The sequence below is a fragment of the Aureococcus anophagefferens genome (genome assembly GCF_000186865.1).
Source record: "Aureococcus anophagefferens unplaced genomic scaffold AURANscaffold_14, whole genome shotgun sequence".
NCBI lineage: Eukaryota > Pelagophyceae > Pelagomonadales > Pelagomonadaceae > Aureococcus > Aureococcus anophagefferens.
The window spans coordinates 982,744-996,760 of NW_008705574.1; the positions used below are offsets into that span (position 1 = coordinate 982,744).

The following is a 14,017-nucleotide window of genomic DNA, read 5'->3' on the forward strand; positions in this document are numbered from 1 at the left end:
TGAGGGAAGATGCCGTTCATCGCGTAATTCGAACGTAAGAAGAAGACAAGAACTCAAAATGCAGCCCATGCCCAGCGGGCCGCCCCCGTCGCCGTCGCAGCGGCGGGGACCGCTGGAGGCCTTCTTCCAGCAGGCGGCGTCGACGGGCTTCGCCCTCTTCATCCTCCCGGGAGGGCCGGTCGTCTTTTGGACCCTCTTCCTCTGGCTGGCGTCGAGCCGCTGCCTCGCCCTGCGTGCCCTCGTCCTGGCCTACGGCGTCTGGATGTGGTTCTTCGACACGGCGCGCCTGAGCGGCGAGCGGTCGTCGCGGAGCGTCCGCGGCTGGCGCGTCTGGCGCCTCCTGGCGGCCTATTTTCCCGCGAGCCTCCACGCGACGGCGGCGCTGCCACCGGGCGGCAAGTACGTGCTCGGCTACCACCCGCACGGCGTCGTGAGCCTCGGCGCCTTCGTCGGCGTCGGCACGAACGGCGTCGGCCTCGACGACGCCTTCCCGGGCCTGGACTTCCACCTCTGCACGCTGGCCGTGAACTTCAAGATGCCGTTCATCCGCGAGCTCATCCTCCGCCTCGGCATCATCCCGGCGTCCAAGGCCTGCATCCGGCGCGCGCTCGCGCGGAACGGCGGCGCCGTGTGCATCGCCGTCGGCGGCGCCAAGGAGGCGCTCCTCTCGACGCCGGGCGCGCCCTACGAGCTCTACCTCGGCAAGCGCAAGGGCTTCGTCCGCGAGGCGCTGCTCGCGGAGGCGTCCCTCGTGCCGACCTTCGCCTTCGGGGAGCTCGACGTCTTCCGCGCGCCGGCCCGCGGCTCCCGCGCGCGCCGCTGGCTGCTGACGTTCCAGAACTGGGGCCTCGGCTGGTACGGCTACAGCCTGCCCGTTTTCTGCGGGAATCTCCCCTTCACGAACGTCGGTTTCGGCCTCCAGCCCATCTCCGAGGCCGTCCACATTGTCACCGGCGCGCCCATCCCCCACGACGGCGTCGCCGGGCCCGTCACGGACGCGCGCGTCGACGCGATGCACGCCAGGTACGTCGCCGCGCTCCGGGCCCTCTTCGACGCGCACAAGGGCGCCTACGCGCCGGGCCGGGAGCTCCTCATTAAGTGATACCCCCTACTTCTGGTGCTTCTTCTTGTGGTGCTTCTTGCTCTCCTTGCGCTTCGGCGAGCCCGGCTCCGGCGGCCTCGGCGCCGGCGGCGGCGGCGCGACGTCGCCCGGGCCGAAGCAGGACTGCTCCCGGGCCGCCGCGTCGTCGCGGCCGTAGTCGAGCCCCGCCTGGCAGAAGAGGAGGTCCGCGAAGGGGTTGCCGAAGAAGCCGCCCGCCGCCGGCGCGTCGTCGCCTTCGCCGCCGCCGCCGAAGAGCGACGCGGACGCGCCGCCGGCCTGCTTCTCGAGGTCGCGCAGGACCCCCCGGAGCTCCGCGACGCGGTCCGACGCGCGCTGGCGCTCCCCGGGCGACGCCGTGTTCTCGAGGTCCCGCCGCTGCTCCCGCGCGGCCGCGCGCGCGAGGAGGCCGTCGCCGTACTTGAGGAGCGCGACGACGGGGTCCGTGTCCCCGAGGTCCGCGACGGCGTCGTCGGGTGACGCCGCGGCGACGACGGCCCCGGGCGCGGGCGGCGCCTCGCCGCCGCCGTCGCCCTTGGCGTGGCCGAGCACGTCGAAGGCGACGCGGAGCGCCGCGCTCTCCGAGTCGACGCAGTGCGCGTAGACGTTCTCCTCGCCCTCCTCGGCCGCGCGCTGCCGGAGCGCCGCGGACGACGACTGCTTCCGGAAGGAGCTCCGCGCGACGGAGATGCCCAGCGCCGCGTGGGCCACGGGCCGCGGCACGAGCATCGCGTGCTTGCCCGCGACGACGCGCCGCTTGCTATAACGACAACTCCGGAGGATCGACTGCATGCAGAACCGGAGGTCGACGACGCGGTGCTCCTCGGCGGCCAGGATGTAGTAGAGCACGCTCGAGCGGTCCTGGTCCTCGACGAGGTAGTGGAGCGCCTGGGCCCGCACGGGCCGCTGCATGTAGCGCTCCATGCGCAGCAGCGCGCCGAAGTAGACGGTCCGCTCGACCTGCGACAGCTCCGTCATGCAGAAGTCGATCATGCCCGGGAACTCCTGGGCGAGCTTGCGCCAGAAGACCGCGCGCGAGTCCGCCGAGTAGCTGGACGTCGGCGAGTCGTTGGCGACGTAGGGCTTGAGGTCCGCGGCGACGGCCGCGAAGCGCTCGTAGTCGCCCGCGTCGCGCCGCGCGTCCGTCGCCCAGACGTGGAAGGGGAGCTGCTTGAAGGTCTGGCCCATCTCCTGCATGCGCAGCGACAGCTCGAGGTAGTGCTCGTGGACGGCCTCGAGGCAGAAGTGCGCGCCCGCGCCCGTGTCGTCGACGTTCGCGCGGTGCTTCACGGCGCCGACGGACCGGCGCCGGCCGCCGCGCGCGACGGACGTCTGCCGCTCGAGGTTGAACCTCGCGCCCGACGCGCGCGCCGCCGAGTGGCCGCGCCTCCGGCCGCCGGCGGAGAGCTGGAGCAGCTTGGACTTGAGGAAGGACAGCTTCAAAGCTTCCCTCATGGACGAGAAGAGCGCGTGGGCCGTCGACTCGTCGGACTTGGACAACGCGACGTGGTCGAGCACCGTGTCGATGGCCCGCTCCCGGAGCGTGTCCTCGCCCCACGCGACGACGGACAAAAACACCGCGATCGCGAAGAAGACCAGCTGGCAAAAAACGACCCCGACGACCCAGACCGTGCCGCCCAGGGAGTGGGCGTAGATGAAGAGCGTCGTCACGACGAACGCGAAGACCATGTCGATGGTGAAGACGTCGAAGCGGTCGTGCCGCTTCTTCACGTAGGGCCGCGCGTGGAGGCTCCGGCCTGTGCGGAAATCAAATCTTCAACCCGACTTCAATGTGCGCGTATGCGACCGTTTCGACGCAAAGCTTTCTACTGTGCTTCGAGAACTCGATGAGAGCAATCGATTCGTCCAAACATCAGCCGAATCGACTTCGATGTGACCGAGCTAGAGAGTTCTGAAGTTTGGTGGGGACCCCCCGAACCAGCGGTTGATTTCCACGCAGGCTCCGGCTCCTAGCGAGGCTCAACAGGCACAGCGTCAGCACGACCTGGACGCTGCCGTTGTCGACGCACGTCGCGATGGCGCAGATGAGCACCGTGCGCATCGTGAGCCTGAACTGCCAGTCGTGGAGCGGCGCGCGGAAGCGCTCGTAGGCCCAGCCGAGCGTGTCGAGCATCTCCGGCGAGTGGACGCCGTTGTCGTGGAGGTAGGCCATTTGGACACGGTAGTAGATGTAGGTCGGCAGGCCCAGCACCACGCCGAAAAAGTAGAGGAGGGAGAAGGCGAGGTAGAGCACGCGCTGCGGGTTGTCGCCGTCGCACCTCACCTGCGGGTCCTCGCGCATGTACCAGGCGCCGTTGATCTCGTCGCAGCGGATCGCGTGGAGCGAGTTGAAGGCGATGGTCGTGTGCTGCACGTCCAGCAGGCTCAGGAACTCCGTGACGCCCCGCGCGATCTGCGGGCCGAACTCGCCCTCGTACCGGACCGACGCGAAGACGGCCCCAAAGCTCCGGTAGGCCCGGTCCGTGGCGAACTTGTGGGCGACGCGCGTCGTCACGGGCACGAAGCGCAGCAGGCCCAGCGCGCAGACGAGCATCTGGGTCACGTGGGACCGCCACGGCGTCCACGTGATCACGCACGACGGCTTGAAGACGTCGACGTCGAAGAGCATGAAGTCGAGGAAGAGGGAGTACTTCTGGATGAACTCCACGGGGAAGTCGATCTGGTACCGCGCGATGATGGCCATGTGCTGGACGCTGTAGACGAGCATGCCGAGCGGCGCGTAGACGTTGAGGAGCACGTTGTTCACCTGGGCAGCAAAAGGGTGATTCAAGTTCGCTTCAACGTGAGTGTTCCGCGCGCGCGCGTTCCGGAGAAGGCATCTACGCTCCGAGGCCGTTCCGAGAGAGATGATCGCTCGACCAAAAATCAGCCGAAACGAGTGGAAACCGGCCGAGAGAGGCGCCTTTGAAGTCGGGAATGTCGCTCTCTTTTGCTGCCCTGTTGTTCACGTAGAGCCAGCCCAGCACGACGGCGAGGATGGACGACCCCGTGAGGAGCCAGCGGTTCCGCGTCGTCTGCGGGCACTTGAAGGGCAGCGACGACGAGATCGTGAAGTAGCGGTCCGCGGCGCCGCGCGTCGCGGCCACGGACTCGAGCCGCGAGCAGAGGCGCCCCGTGTAGCCCGGCCGGCAGCGGAACTTCTTCCGGCAGTGGCCCGGCTCGCACTCGTAGAACTCGTGGGGGCTCGCCGCGTCGCCCCAGTAGCCCTCGCGCGGGTAGGGCGCGTCGAGGCCGCCCAAGCAGACGCCGTTGTCCGGGCACGACGCGCAGGACGACCCTCTGAGGTAGAACCCGGGCAGGCAGCGGTCGCAGACCGGCGACCCGGCGAGCGAGTCCCGGGCGTCCTCGCAGGGGTCGCAGCCGAGGCCCCGGACCTCGTAGCCCGCGGGGCAGTCCGCGTCGTACGCCGTCACGAGGTACCACTCGAGGCCCCCGATGGCGAAGTCGAGCGCGCTCACGTAGGTGAACGTGCCGTTGACGACCCGCAGATCGCCGGCGACGACGCCGGCGACGTAGGCCGCGGAGCCGTTGGCGACGAGCGCGTTCGAACTATTCGGCGCGTAGTGGAAGAGGTCGTCGGCCGGCGCGACGCGGGGCCCGACGGACGACGCGACGACGCGCAGGTCGGCGTCGACGACGTAGAAGAAGAGCCCCTTGGGGTCGTAGGCGCCGAGGTCTTCCCGCCACCACGTCCGCGCCGTCGCCGCGATGATCTCGGACACGCGGCTGAGGCCCACGTCCGCGCCCGCGGCGCCCCGCAGCTTGCCCTCGGCGTCGAAGAGGGGCGCGGCGATGGTGTAGCCCACGCCCGCGGCCACGTCCGCGGGCATCGCGTAGGGCGTCGTCCACCGCGGCGTCTTGTACTTGACGGAGCTCCGGAACCAGTGCGTCGTCGTGCAGTCGAACTTCGTCGTCTTCAACGCGTCGACGGGCTCGCCGAGGGCGTCGCTCGTGAAGGCGACGGCGCAGAGGTCGTAGTCGAAGTCGTCGCAGCGGCCGCGCGACACGTACTTTTCCGCGTCGAGCTTCCCCTTGCCCTTGACGTTCTTGCCCAGGGTCACGGTGAGGTTCCCCGCGGACGCGGCGCGCGCGCCGCTCGACTTGTAAAAGTCCTCGCGCAGGTAGGCGTACGCGTAGTACGCGTGGTCCGCGTCGAAGCCCGCGTAGATCGCGAGCACGTTGCGCTCGCCTGGGGGGGACGCGGGCGATTCGACGTCGCTTCGACGCGCGCGTTCCGCGCGCGCGCGTTCCGAAACAAAGGACCCGCGCGTCGAGCGCGCTCCGAGGGACGATCGCTCGTCCGGAAATCAGCGGAGAGAACGGCCGCGCCCGCGTCCCGCGCGGGAGCGCGCCGAGGTTCTGCGCGGTGGCCATGAGCGTCTTCATCGTCGTCGTCTCGGCGACGGTCCCGTTGAAGAGGAGGCCGTTGCGCGACGCGTAGGCGAGCTGCGTGCTCTGCGAGCTCACGAAGTCGAGCGCCTGGACGAGCGTCGCGCCGACGACGGTCGCCATGACGAAGTCGAAGCCGATCTCCGCCGACGCGTCGTCGGCGCCGACGACGCCGCAGAGGACCAGGAGCGGCGCGAGCCAGCGCCGGCGCGCCATGGCGCCGCGGAGCGAGGCGGAACCGCGCAGGGTGTCGTGGAGGGTGGAATAATGCAGCTTCACCGTCGGGGCAGCCTCAGGATATGCGGTAGATGATGCTGTGGAGATGCTGCGAAAGACCTCGATTCGTGGCAAAATGTCCGAGGCCGTCGCGATGAGCTCCTACGACAACGACGAGCCCATCGTCGAGGACGTGACGGCGAAGAACTTCGAGGGCATCGACGCCGCGGACTGGCACCGCAAGCGCGACGAGGACGCCGACGCCGCGGCCTTTGGCGACGACGAGCTCGACGCCGAGGGCTACCGCGTGCTCATGCCCGGCGTGCGCTACAAGGAGGTGAGGAAGGGCACGGGCCCCCAGGCGGAGTACAAGCAGGCCGTGATCTGCACCTGGACCGGCGCGCTGACGGAGACGGGCGAGGTCTTCGAGACGTGCAAGCGGAAGATGCTCAGGGTCGGCGACGCGGACGTGCCGCCCGGGCTGGAGCTGGCGCTCCGCCAGCAGCAGGACGGCACGAAGTGCGTCTGCAAGGCCGAGTGGCGCTTCGCCTACGGCGACGTCGGGCGCCCGGCCTCCGACGACGAGAAGACGAAGAGCGTTCCCCCGAACTCGGCCGTGACGTGGACGATCGAGACGCACCGCCTCTGGTACAAGGAGTGCGACGACACGATGACGCCCGGCGAGATGCTCTACGACGCGCGCAACAAGAAGGTGCTGGGCAACGAGCACTTCCACCACGAGAACTGGAAGAAGGCGGGCGCGAACTACCAGGAGGTCTTGAAGGGGCTGAACGTCTGGAACTACGAGGAGGGGGACCCGGACCGGATCGAGGCCGAGGAGATCTACATCCACTGCGGCAACAACCTCGTCTACGCGTTGATGAAGATGGACGAGTGGCTCAAGGCCGAGAAGGCCGTCTGCGACGTGCTCACCGTCGCGCCCGACGACAAGAAGAGCCTCTACCGCGCGACGCAGGTCGCCATGCACCTGTCCAAGTGGCCCGAGGCCGACGCGGCGCTCAAGATCGCCATGGAGACCTGGCCGAACCACAAGCAGTTCCGGGACCTCTACGAGACGCTCCGCGAGCACAAGCGGAAGTACCGCGAGCGCAAGGCGAAGATGTCCGCGAAGATGTCGAAGAACCTCTTCAACTCGGCGCCCAAGCCCAAGCCGGCGGAGGACGACGAGTCGGACTCGAACTCGGACTCGGACTCGGACGCGGAGGACGCGCCGGCCGCGGCGCCGGCCGCGGCGGCCGCCGGCGACGCGCCCGCGGCCGCGCCGGCCGCGGAGGGCCGCCGCTGCGCGGTCATGTAGGGGCCTCGTAAGCTTGTTCTCGCTAGAAAGGGGGGGGCGTTCTTTACGACCGCGCGGGACTGCTTCTTGGGGATGGGGGCCACGCGCGCTAGGCGGGCTCCCGGCGCGCGGCCTCGGCCGCCGGCTCCGCGACGACGACATCCTCGGCGGCGTCCGCGAGGGGCGCCCAGGCCGCGTGCCGGTGGACGCGGCACTCCGCGAGCTCGGAGCCGCACGTGCAGTTCCAGAACGCGAAGAGGTTCCAGACGACGCACTCGTCCGCGGGCACGTAGCAGGGGCACGACAGCGCGACCGCGGACTCGTCGCGGACGCACCCGCCGCAGAGCCGGCAGGTCGGGCAGTCGCCGTGGCAGCAGCACGGCGGTTTCGCGCGCCGCGACCCGTCCGGCGGGAGCGCGAGGAGCGCGCGCGCCGTGAGCCAGCGGACGAGCGGCCTCTCGACGGCCTCCGCGATCACGGCGGACGCGCCGACGAAGGCGGCGACGCACGCGTACCAGCGCAGGTCCGTCGGAGCGTGCTCGATGACGATCATGTGGAAGCAGTAGACGGCGTAGCTCCAGTCGCCGAGCTTCTGGAGCGGCCGCGTGCCTACGCGCGGTCGCGATCTCTCGGAAAAACGCCGCGGGACGCCGGCGCGCGCTCAGGAAGAAGCCGACCCAGCTCGCGGACCCCGCGTAGGTGAGCGCCTCGATCCAGTAGGCCAGGGGCAGGATGATGAAGGCCTCGAGGACCACGCGGAGGCCGAAGGCTCCGGCGTAGTGCGAGAAGAACGGCGTCGGAGACGCCGACGAAGAGCGCGAGCGCGACGCTCAGCGCGTCCGCGCGGCGGCCCCAGAGCGCGGGCGACGGGTCGCCCCCGGCCAGGGCGTCCTCGAGGCGGCTCCGGCCGACGATCGCGCCGATCATGAACACGGGCACGACGAACGGCGGCCAGACGCGGAGCGGCATGTAGAAGAATTGTACTAGTATTGACATTACTCTTTAGGAATTCATCCGATTTTTTGGATGAAATCTTGAAATGACGATACTTAAGCAGTTCCAACACATTTTCTTTCGATTTATAAATGATTGGATTTCGCCGCGGTCCATGCTTTCCATCGGAACACACCACTCTTTTTTCTCCCTGCAAACGGTCTGGACGACGCGGCCGTCGGACCCGTCGCCGAGCGCGATGTCGGCGTAGAACTCGAGCTCACGGTAGGGCTTGCCCAAATGCTCCGCGCCCCGCCTGTGGTTGACGAGGATGGAGAACGCGTCCTTCGTGCCGTCGGCGTCGACGCGAAACGTCGTAAACGCCAGCTTCCGGTCCTTGACCAGGCGGAAGGTGAGCCGCGACGCGCCCGCGAGGATGGCGTCGTAAGCCCGCAGGTCCGGCTGCCGCGTGCGGACCGGCGCGCGCGCCGAGGCCGGCGCCGACGGCGCGCGCCGGATCGCGCGGCGGTAGCCCGTCACGGGATTCGTCTGGAACGTGCGCTCCGCGTCGACGGAATAAATTCTCTCGCCGATGACGAGTTGCGTCTCGCCGACGACCGTTAAGAGCGTCGCACAGGAGTCAGAGTCGAAGTCGACCCACCCGTCGTCGCTGCGATACTGCCATTGTGTCGCCGCCACGGGCTCGGCCACGACCAGGGCGGCGTTGGGCTCGACGGAAACGACCGCGGCGAACGGGAGCATCGTCTGAAACTCGTTGTTTATTCCACAGACACCGCCTGATGCTCGGTCCACAGACACCGCCTGATGCTCGGGGTATTCCGGTTTATTCTGACTGAATGCTCAGGACATGCTCAGCAGGCTCAGCTATTTCGGCGAGCAAGGTGCGCTGCGGTGAAAATCGTGTAAACACGATAAGAGGGAGGCCGGCAAAACGGGTCGCCGCCGCGCAAAACGGGTCGCACGCACTTGTCGACGCACAAATAACCCACACGATATGTCTTCCTCCTGGAGCTGCTTGACCTGCGGCCTTCTCGCGTCGCCCGCGCCGGAGGACGACGGCGCGCCGGCGCCCTACGAGGTCGTCGATCTCCGGGCGCCGCCGCGGCGGGCGGGCCTCGACGACGACGACGACGGCGGCGGCGCGGACGTCGTGTCCGTCACGTTGGTCTCGACGACGACGCCGGCCGCGGCGCCGGCGGCCGCGGGAAAGCGCGGCCCCGCGCGGCGCGCGCGCCTCGCGCGATGAGAAGCGTAAGTTCGGCGTAGCCGCGCGCCGGGCGGCGTACCCCGCCCGCCGGAGGGGAGGCCCGCGGCGTAGCGCCGCCCCGTGCGTTAGGACTTCGCGCGCGCGAGGAGCGTCGACTTGAGCTCGTTGAGCCCCAGGCTCGAGGGCGCGCGCGGCGGCGGCTCGGGCCCGACCGCGGACGCGGCGCTCCTGCCGAGCTCGTCGTCGCTGTCGCCCGGCCGCAGGAACGCGTGGCGGAGCATGGCCCGCGCCGTGGGCCGCGCGTCGACGTCGCGCGTGAAGCACGTCTCGACGAAGTGGCGCAGGTCCGGCGCGAGGAGCGCGGCGTAGGGCTCGAGCGGCGGCCCGTCGTCGGACTCGAGCACGGCCATCATGAGCGCCTGCGTGGAACTCAAATCTTCAATCCGACTTCAATGTGCGCGTATGCGACCGTTTCGACGCGAGGCTTTCTGCCGTGCTTCGAGAACTCGACGAGAGCCATCGATTCGTCCAAAAATCAGCCGGATCGACTTCGATGTGACCGAGATAGAGCGTTCTGAAGTTTGGTGGCGACCCCCCACACCAGCGGTTGATTTCCACACAGAGGAGCGCGTAGGGCGAGGAGAGCTTGAGGGCCTTCCAGGGCGGGTCGCCCGTCGCCATGAGGAGCGCGAGCCCGCCCATGGCCCAGACGTCCGCGCGCCGGCCGACGCGCTTCTGCCGCATCTGCTCGGGCGCCATGAAGTACGGCGTGCCCTTGAGCGAGCTCTCCGTGTCTAACAGCGTGCCCTCGGCGTGGATGCGCTTCGACGCGCCCATGTCCGCGAGCTTGGCGACGCCCGTGTCCGAGATGAGCACGTTCTCGCCCTTGACGTCGCGGTGGACGACGCGGTGCTCGTGGAGGTAGACGAGGCCCCGGAGGCAGTGCTCGAGGTAGCGCCGGTTCACGTCGTCGTCGAGGCGCCCGCCGAAGGTGCGCACGACGGCGGACAGCGACCCGCCGGGCACCCACTCCTGGAAGATGTGGAGCTTCCGGTCCGCCTCCTCGATCTCCGCGCCGAGGTACTCGACGATGTTCTCGTGGCGGAGGCTCGACCTGCGCCGGAGACGACCCGTGGAACGCGCCGTCGAGCGAAACCGCTCGAGCTCGGCCACGTCGAAGTCGCTTCGACCGACGTTCGGACGGATCGTTTTCTCTCTTTCTCCAGAGAGCGAACCTCTCGCGTCGACACCGTACGATCTAGAGAGCGGAGCGACGTCGTTCGTTTCCCGCCCGGGGCCCGACATGACCTCGATCTCGCCGTGGAGCTGCTCGATCTCCCGGAGCGCGTCGCGCTCGTCGTGCGTCGCCGGCAGGATGAGCGTCTTGATGGCGATGAGCGCGCCCGTGTCCAGGCGCAGGCCCTGGAACACGGTGCCGTAGCTCCCGGAGCCGATGAGCTTGCCGAGCTTCCACTTGCCGGGGCGGATGCCCGGCGGCCGCTCGGCCCGGACGGGCGCGGGCTCGCTCCGCGACCGCAAATTGCGGCCCGACGCCGCGTCCTCGGACGCGCGCGCGGCCTCGTAGGAGCGCACGGACTGCTGCGACGCGCGCGCGGGCTGGAACTCCGCGAGCAGCTCGGGCGGGAACATGAGGTCGGACGTGTCGTAGTTGCAGAGCGACGCCTCGATGGGCCGCGGCGGCGGCGCGACGCGCTCCGGGTAGGGGATGGCGCGCTTGATGGGGCCGGCGCGCGGCGCCGCGTCGGACTTGGCGCGCGGCCGGTCCGCGCGGCGCCGCGGCGCGGCCGTCGGGCTCTCCGCGCGGCGGGGCGGCGGCCGCTCGCGGGCCGCGCCGGCGTCGCGCGCCGCGCGCTCGCGGGGCGCCGCGTCGCCGGGCGGCGCGTCGCGGGGCGCCGCGTCGCGCGGCGGCGCGTCGCGGGGCGGTCGCTCGCGGCGCCGCTCCGGCGACGGCCGGGGCGGCCGGCGCCGCGGCGCCGGCGGCCAGCCGCCCGGCTGGCGCGCGGTGATGGCGACCAGCGCGTCCTGCGTCTCCGGCGCCAGGCCCTCGACGAGCATGTCCATGGTGTCGCCGGCGCCAGGGCGTCGGCGTCGAGGCTCCGCACGCGCTTCGTCACAGCCACGGCGGACGAAGATGGTCACGGCCTCCTCCTCCTCATGGCCTGGAGCTGCCGGAGCACGGGGCTCGACAGCGCCCCGGCCCCCATGGCGCCCCCGCGACGCGACGCCGGGGAACGATGCCCCGAGGGGGAGGGCAGCCCCGTGCTTCGAGCAGTGCTTCGAGCGGCACGAGGATCTGCATCGTACCCGTCGACATGTCGGCGTTGCGTGCCACTTCCGCCTGCGTTTTCCGCTGGACCACAGGATTGCAGTCGCAAATTCGCCAAGCAGCATGCGCATCCTCGCGGTTGCAGCCTGCGCCTCGGCCCTGCTGGCCCCGCGCCCGCACCTCCGGCCGCCGAGCGCCGTGCGCGTCATCGAGACCGCGCCAACAACCACGGCGCCCGTCGCGCTCCCCGGCGCCCCGGAGCGGTGGAAGAAGGCGACGAAGCAGCTCGCGACGCTCGGCCCGGCGTCGAGTACGCTGGCCATGATCGAGAAGCTCTTCCTCGCCGGCGTCGACGTCTTCCGCCTCAACTTCAGCCACGGCGCCCACGAGGAGAAGGCCGAGCTCGTCAAGCTCATCCGGCAGGTCGAGGCGAAATACGGCCACCCGATCGCGATCCTCGCCGACCTCCAGGGCCCGAAGCTGCGCGTGGGCGTCTTCGGCCAGGACAAGGTGCTCCTCAGCGCGGGCCAGAAGTTCCGGTTCGACCTCGACGACGAGCCGGGCGACGCGGGGCGCGTCAAGCTCCCGCACCCGGAGATCATCGCGACCTTGGCCAAGGGCGACACGCTCCTCATCGACGACGGCAAGCTCCGCATGACCGTGGAGAAGAGCGGCGACGAGTTCGTCGAGTGCGTCGTCGACGTCGGCGGCGCCATCAGCGACCGCAAGGGCGTGAACACGCCGTCCGCGGCCGCGCGGAAACTCGAATCTTCGACCCGACTTCAATGTGCGGCGGGTTCGACGCGAGCTCTTCCGTCGTGCTTCGAGAATTCAATGAGGGCTCGTCCAAACATCAGCCGAATCGACTTCGATACGACCGAGCTCGAGAAGTTTGGCTGGAATTACCCAGCTCACCGTTTGACGTCCGCGCAGGTCCGTCGTCCTGCCCATCTCGCCGCTGACGCCCAAGGACCGCGCGGACCTCGCCTTCGCGCTCACGCAGTCCATCGACTGGGTCGCCCTCAGCTTCGTCCAGCAGCCCAAGGACGTCGCCGAGCTCCGACAGCTCGTCAAGGCCTCGGCGCGGCCCGACGTGAGCATCATGGCCAAGCTCGAGAAGCCCGCGGCCGTCGCCGACGGGTCGCTCGAGGCCATCGTGGATCTGTGCGACGGCATCATGGTCGCCCGCGGCGACCTGGGCGTGGAGATGAACCCGGAGGACGTGCCCATCATCCAGAAGAAGATCATCAAGTGCTGCCGCGATCGCGGCACGCCGGTGGTCGTCGCGACGCAGATGCTCGAGTCGATGATCGACGCGCCGACGCCGACGCGCGCGGAGTGCTCCGACATCGCCACGGCCATCTACGACGGCGCCGACGCCGTCATGCTCAGCGCCGAGTCCGCCGCGGGCCTCTACCCGGAGGAGGCCGTGACGATGCAGCGCCGCGTCATCTCGCGCGTCGAGGCCGACGAGTTGTACCGCGCGCGCAACGACGCGGATGTGGCCGCGCCGGAGAAGACGGCGACGGACGCCATCACGGCGGCGGCGCGGTCCGTGGCGCTGACGATCGGGGCCAAGTGCATGGTCGTCTTCACGAGCCTCGGCACGACGGTGCGCCGCGCGGCCAAGGGCCGGCCGCCCGTGCCCATCCTCGCGCTCACGCCCTCCGAGGACACGGCGCGCGCGCTCGCGCTGACCTGGGGCGTCTACAGCCGCGTCGACGACTACTTCGGCGAGGACGTCGAGTTCAACGACGTGCTCAAGAAGGCCGTCGGCACGGCCAAGGACGTCGGCTTCCTCGACGACGACCTCGACGTCGCCGTCGTCACCGCGGGCCTGCCCTGGGGCACGCCCGGCGCGTCCAACGTGCTCCGCGTCGTCCCCGCGGCCGGGCCGGACAACTGGCCCGACGTCCTCTGCTACCCGGAGACGGAGGAGTGCACGGACGCCCTCTAGGCGGCGCCGCGCCGCCGCCCCCTCCCCCCGCCGCCGCCGGGCAAGCTAAGCGAAGCGTCCGCCTTACGCCGCGGCGTCGAGGACGACGACGGGGAACGCGACGTTGAGGGCCATGCCCGGGTTCGCGTCCTCGGGGAGGAGCTCGACGTAGACCGCGGACCGGTCCGGGAGCTGGACGGGGAGCACGTCGCCCGCGGCCGCGTCGAGGGGCACGCGGACCTCGACGGCGCCCTCGAGGCGCAGCAGGGACCCGGCCGCGGCGCCGTCGGGCACGCGCACGTGGATGATGCCCTGGCCGCCCGTGTCGACGCGGAGCACGTCGCCCGGCGCCGGGCCCGGCGGCACCGCGACGACGGGCGCGGCCGCGGGCAGCTGGAGCGGCGGCTTCGCCTCGGCGGCGACGTCCTCCGCCTCGTCCTCCGCGACGGCCGGCGCCGCCGGCGCCGCCTCCGCGCCGAGGAGGCCGCCGGCGCCCTCGACCTCCGCGCCGGGCTTCGTCGCGACGACCGCTCCCGACTCGTCGAAGACGGCCTCCTCCGCGCCCCGCGGCACGAGGGACACGTTCCCGCCGGGCAGCACCTCGACGCCCG

The 14,017-nt window shown here is 70.2% G+C and overlaps 5 protein-coding genes across 5 annotated transcripts; 3 read left to right on the plus strand and 2 right to left on the minus strand.

Moving 5' to 3' along the window:
* Window positions 1–262: 262 nt before the first annotated feature.
* On the plus strand, window positions 263–1,102 carry AURANDRAFT_59184 (hypothetical protein; the record flags this gene model as incomplete). Its single annotated transcript, XM_009040254.1, has 1 exon — window positions 263–1,102. The coding sequence occupies one exon, from the start codon at window positions 263–265 to the stop codon at window positions 1,100–1,102; it is 840 nt and encodes a 279-aa protein (XP_009038502.1).
* A 6-nt stretch (window positions 1,103–1,108) lies between these two features.
* Window positions 1,109–5,725, minus strand: AURANDRAFT_65437 (hypothetical protein; the record flags this gene model as incomplete). The annotated part of the gene is made up of 4 exons (XM_009040274.1): window positions 1,109–2,856; window positions 3,056–3,866; window positions 4,069–5,309; window positions 5,377–5,725. 4 exons carry the CDS (start codon window positions 5,723–5,725, stop codon window positions 1,109–1,111), a joined length of 4,149 nt encoding a protein of 1,382 aa, XP_009038522.1.
* Window positions 5,726–6,170: 445 nt separating this feature from the next.
* Window positions 6,171–7,043, plus strand: AURANDRAFT_65438 (hypothetical protein; the record flags this gene model as incomplete). The annotated part of the gene is made up of 1 exon (XM_009040255.1): window positions 6,171–7,043. One exon carries the CDS (start codon window positions 6,171–6,173, stop codon window positions 7,041–7,043), a length of 873 nt encoding a protein of 290 aa, XP_009038503.1.
* A 2,797-nt stretch (window positions 7,044–9,840) lies between these two features.
* AURANDRAFT_12262 (hypothetical protein) lies at window positions 9,841–10,659 on the minus strand (the record flags this gene model as incomplete). The annotated part of the gene is made up of 2 exons (XM_009040273.1): window positions 9,841–10,297; window positions 10,487–10,659. Coding segments are annotated over 2 exons (630 nt in total), but the record flags the coding sequence as incomplete, so codon positions are not given.
* A 934-nt stretch (window positions 10,660–11,593) lies between these two features.
* On the plus strand, window positions 11,594–13,427 carry PYK5 (hypothetical protein; the record flags this gene model as incomplete). Its single annotated transcript, XM_009040256.1, has 2 exons — window positions 11,594–12,213; window positions 12,404–13,427. 2 exons carry the CDS (start codon window positions 11,594–11,596, stop codon window positions 13,425–13,427), a joined length of 1,644 nt encoding a protein of 547 aa, XP_009038504.1.
* Between the last annotated feature and the right edge of the window lie 590 nt (window positions 13,428–14,017).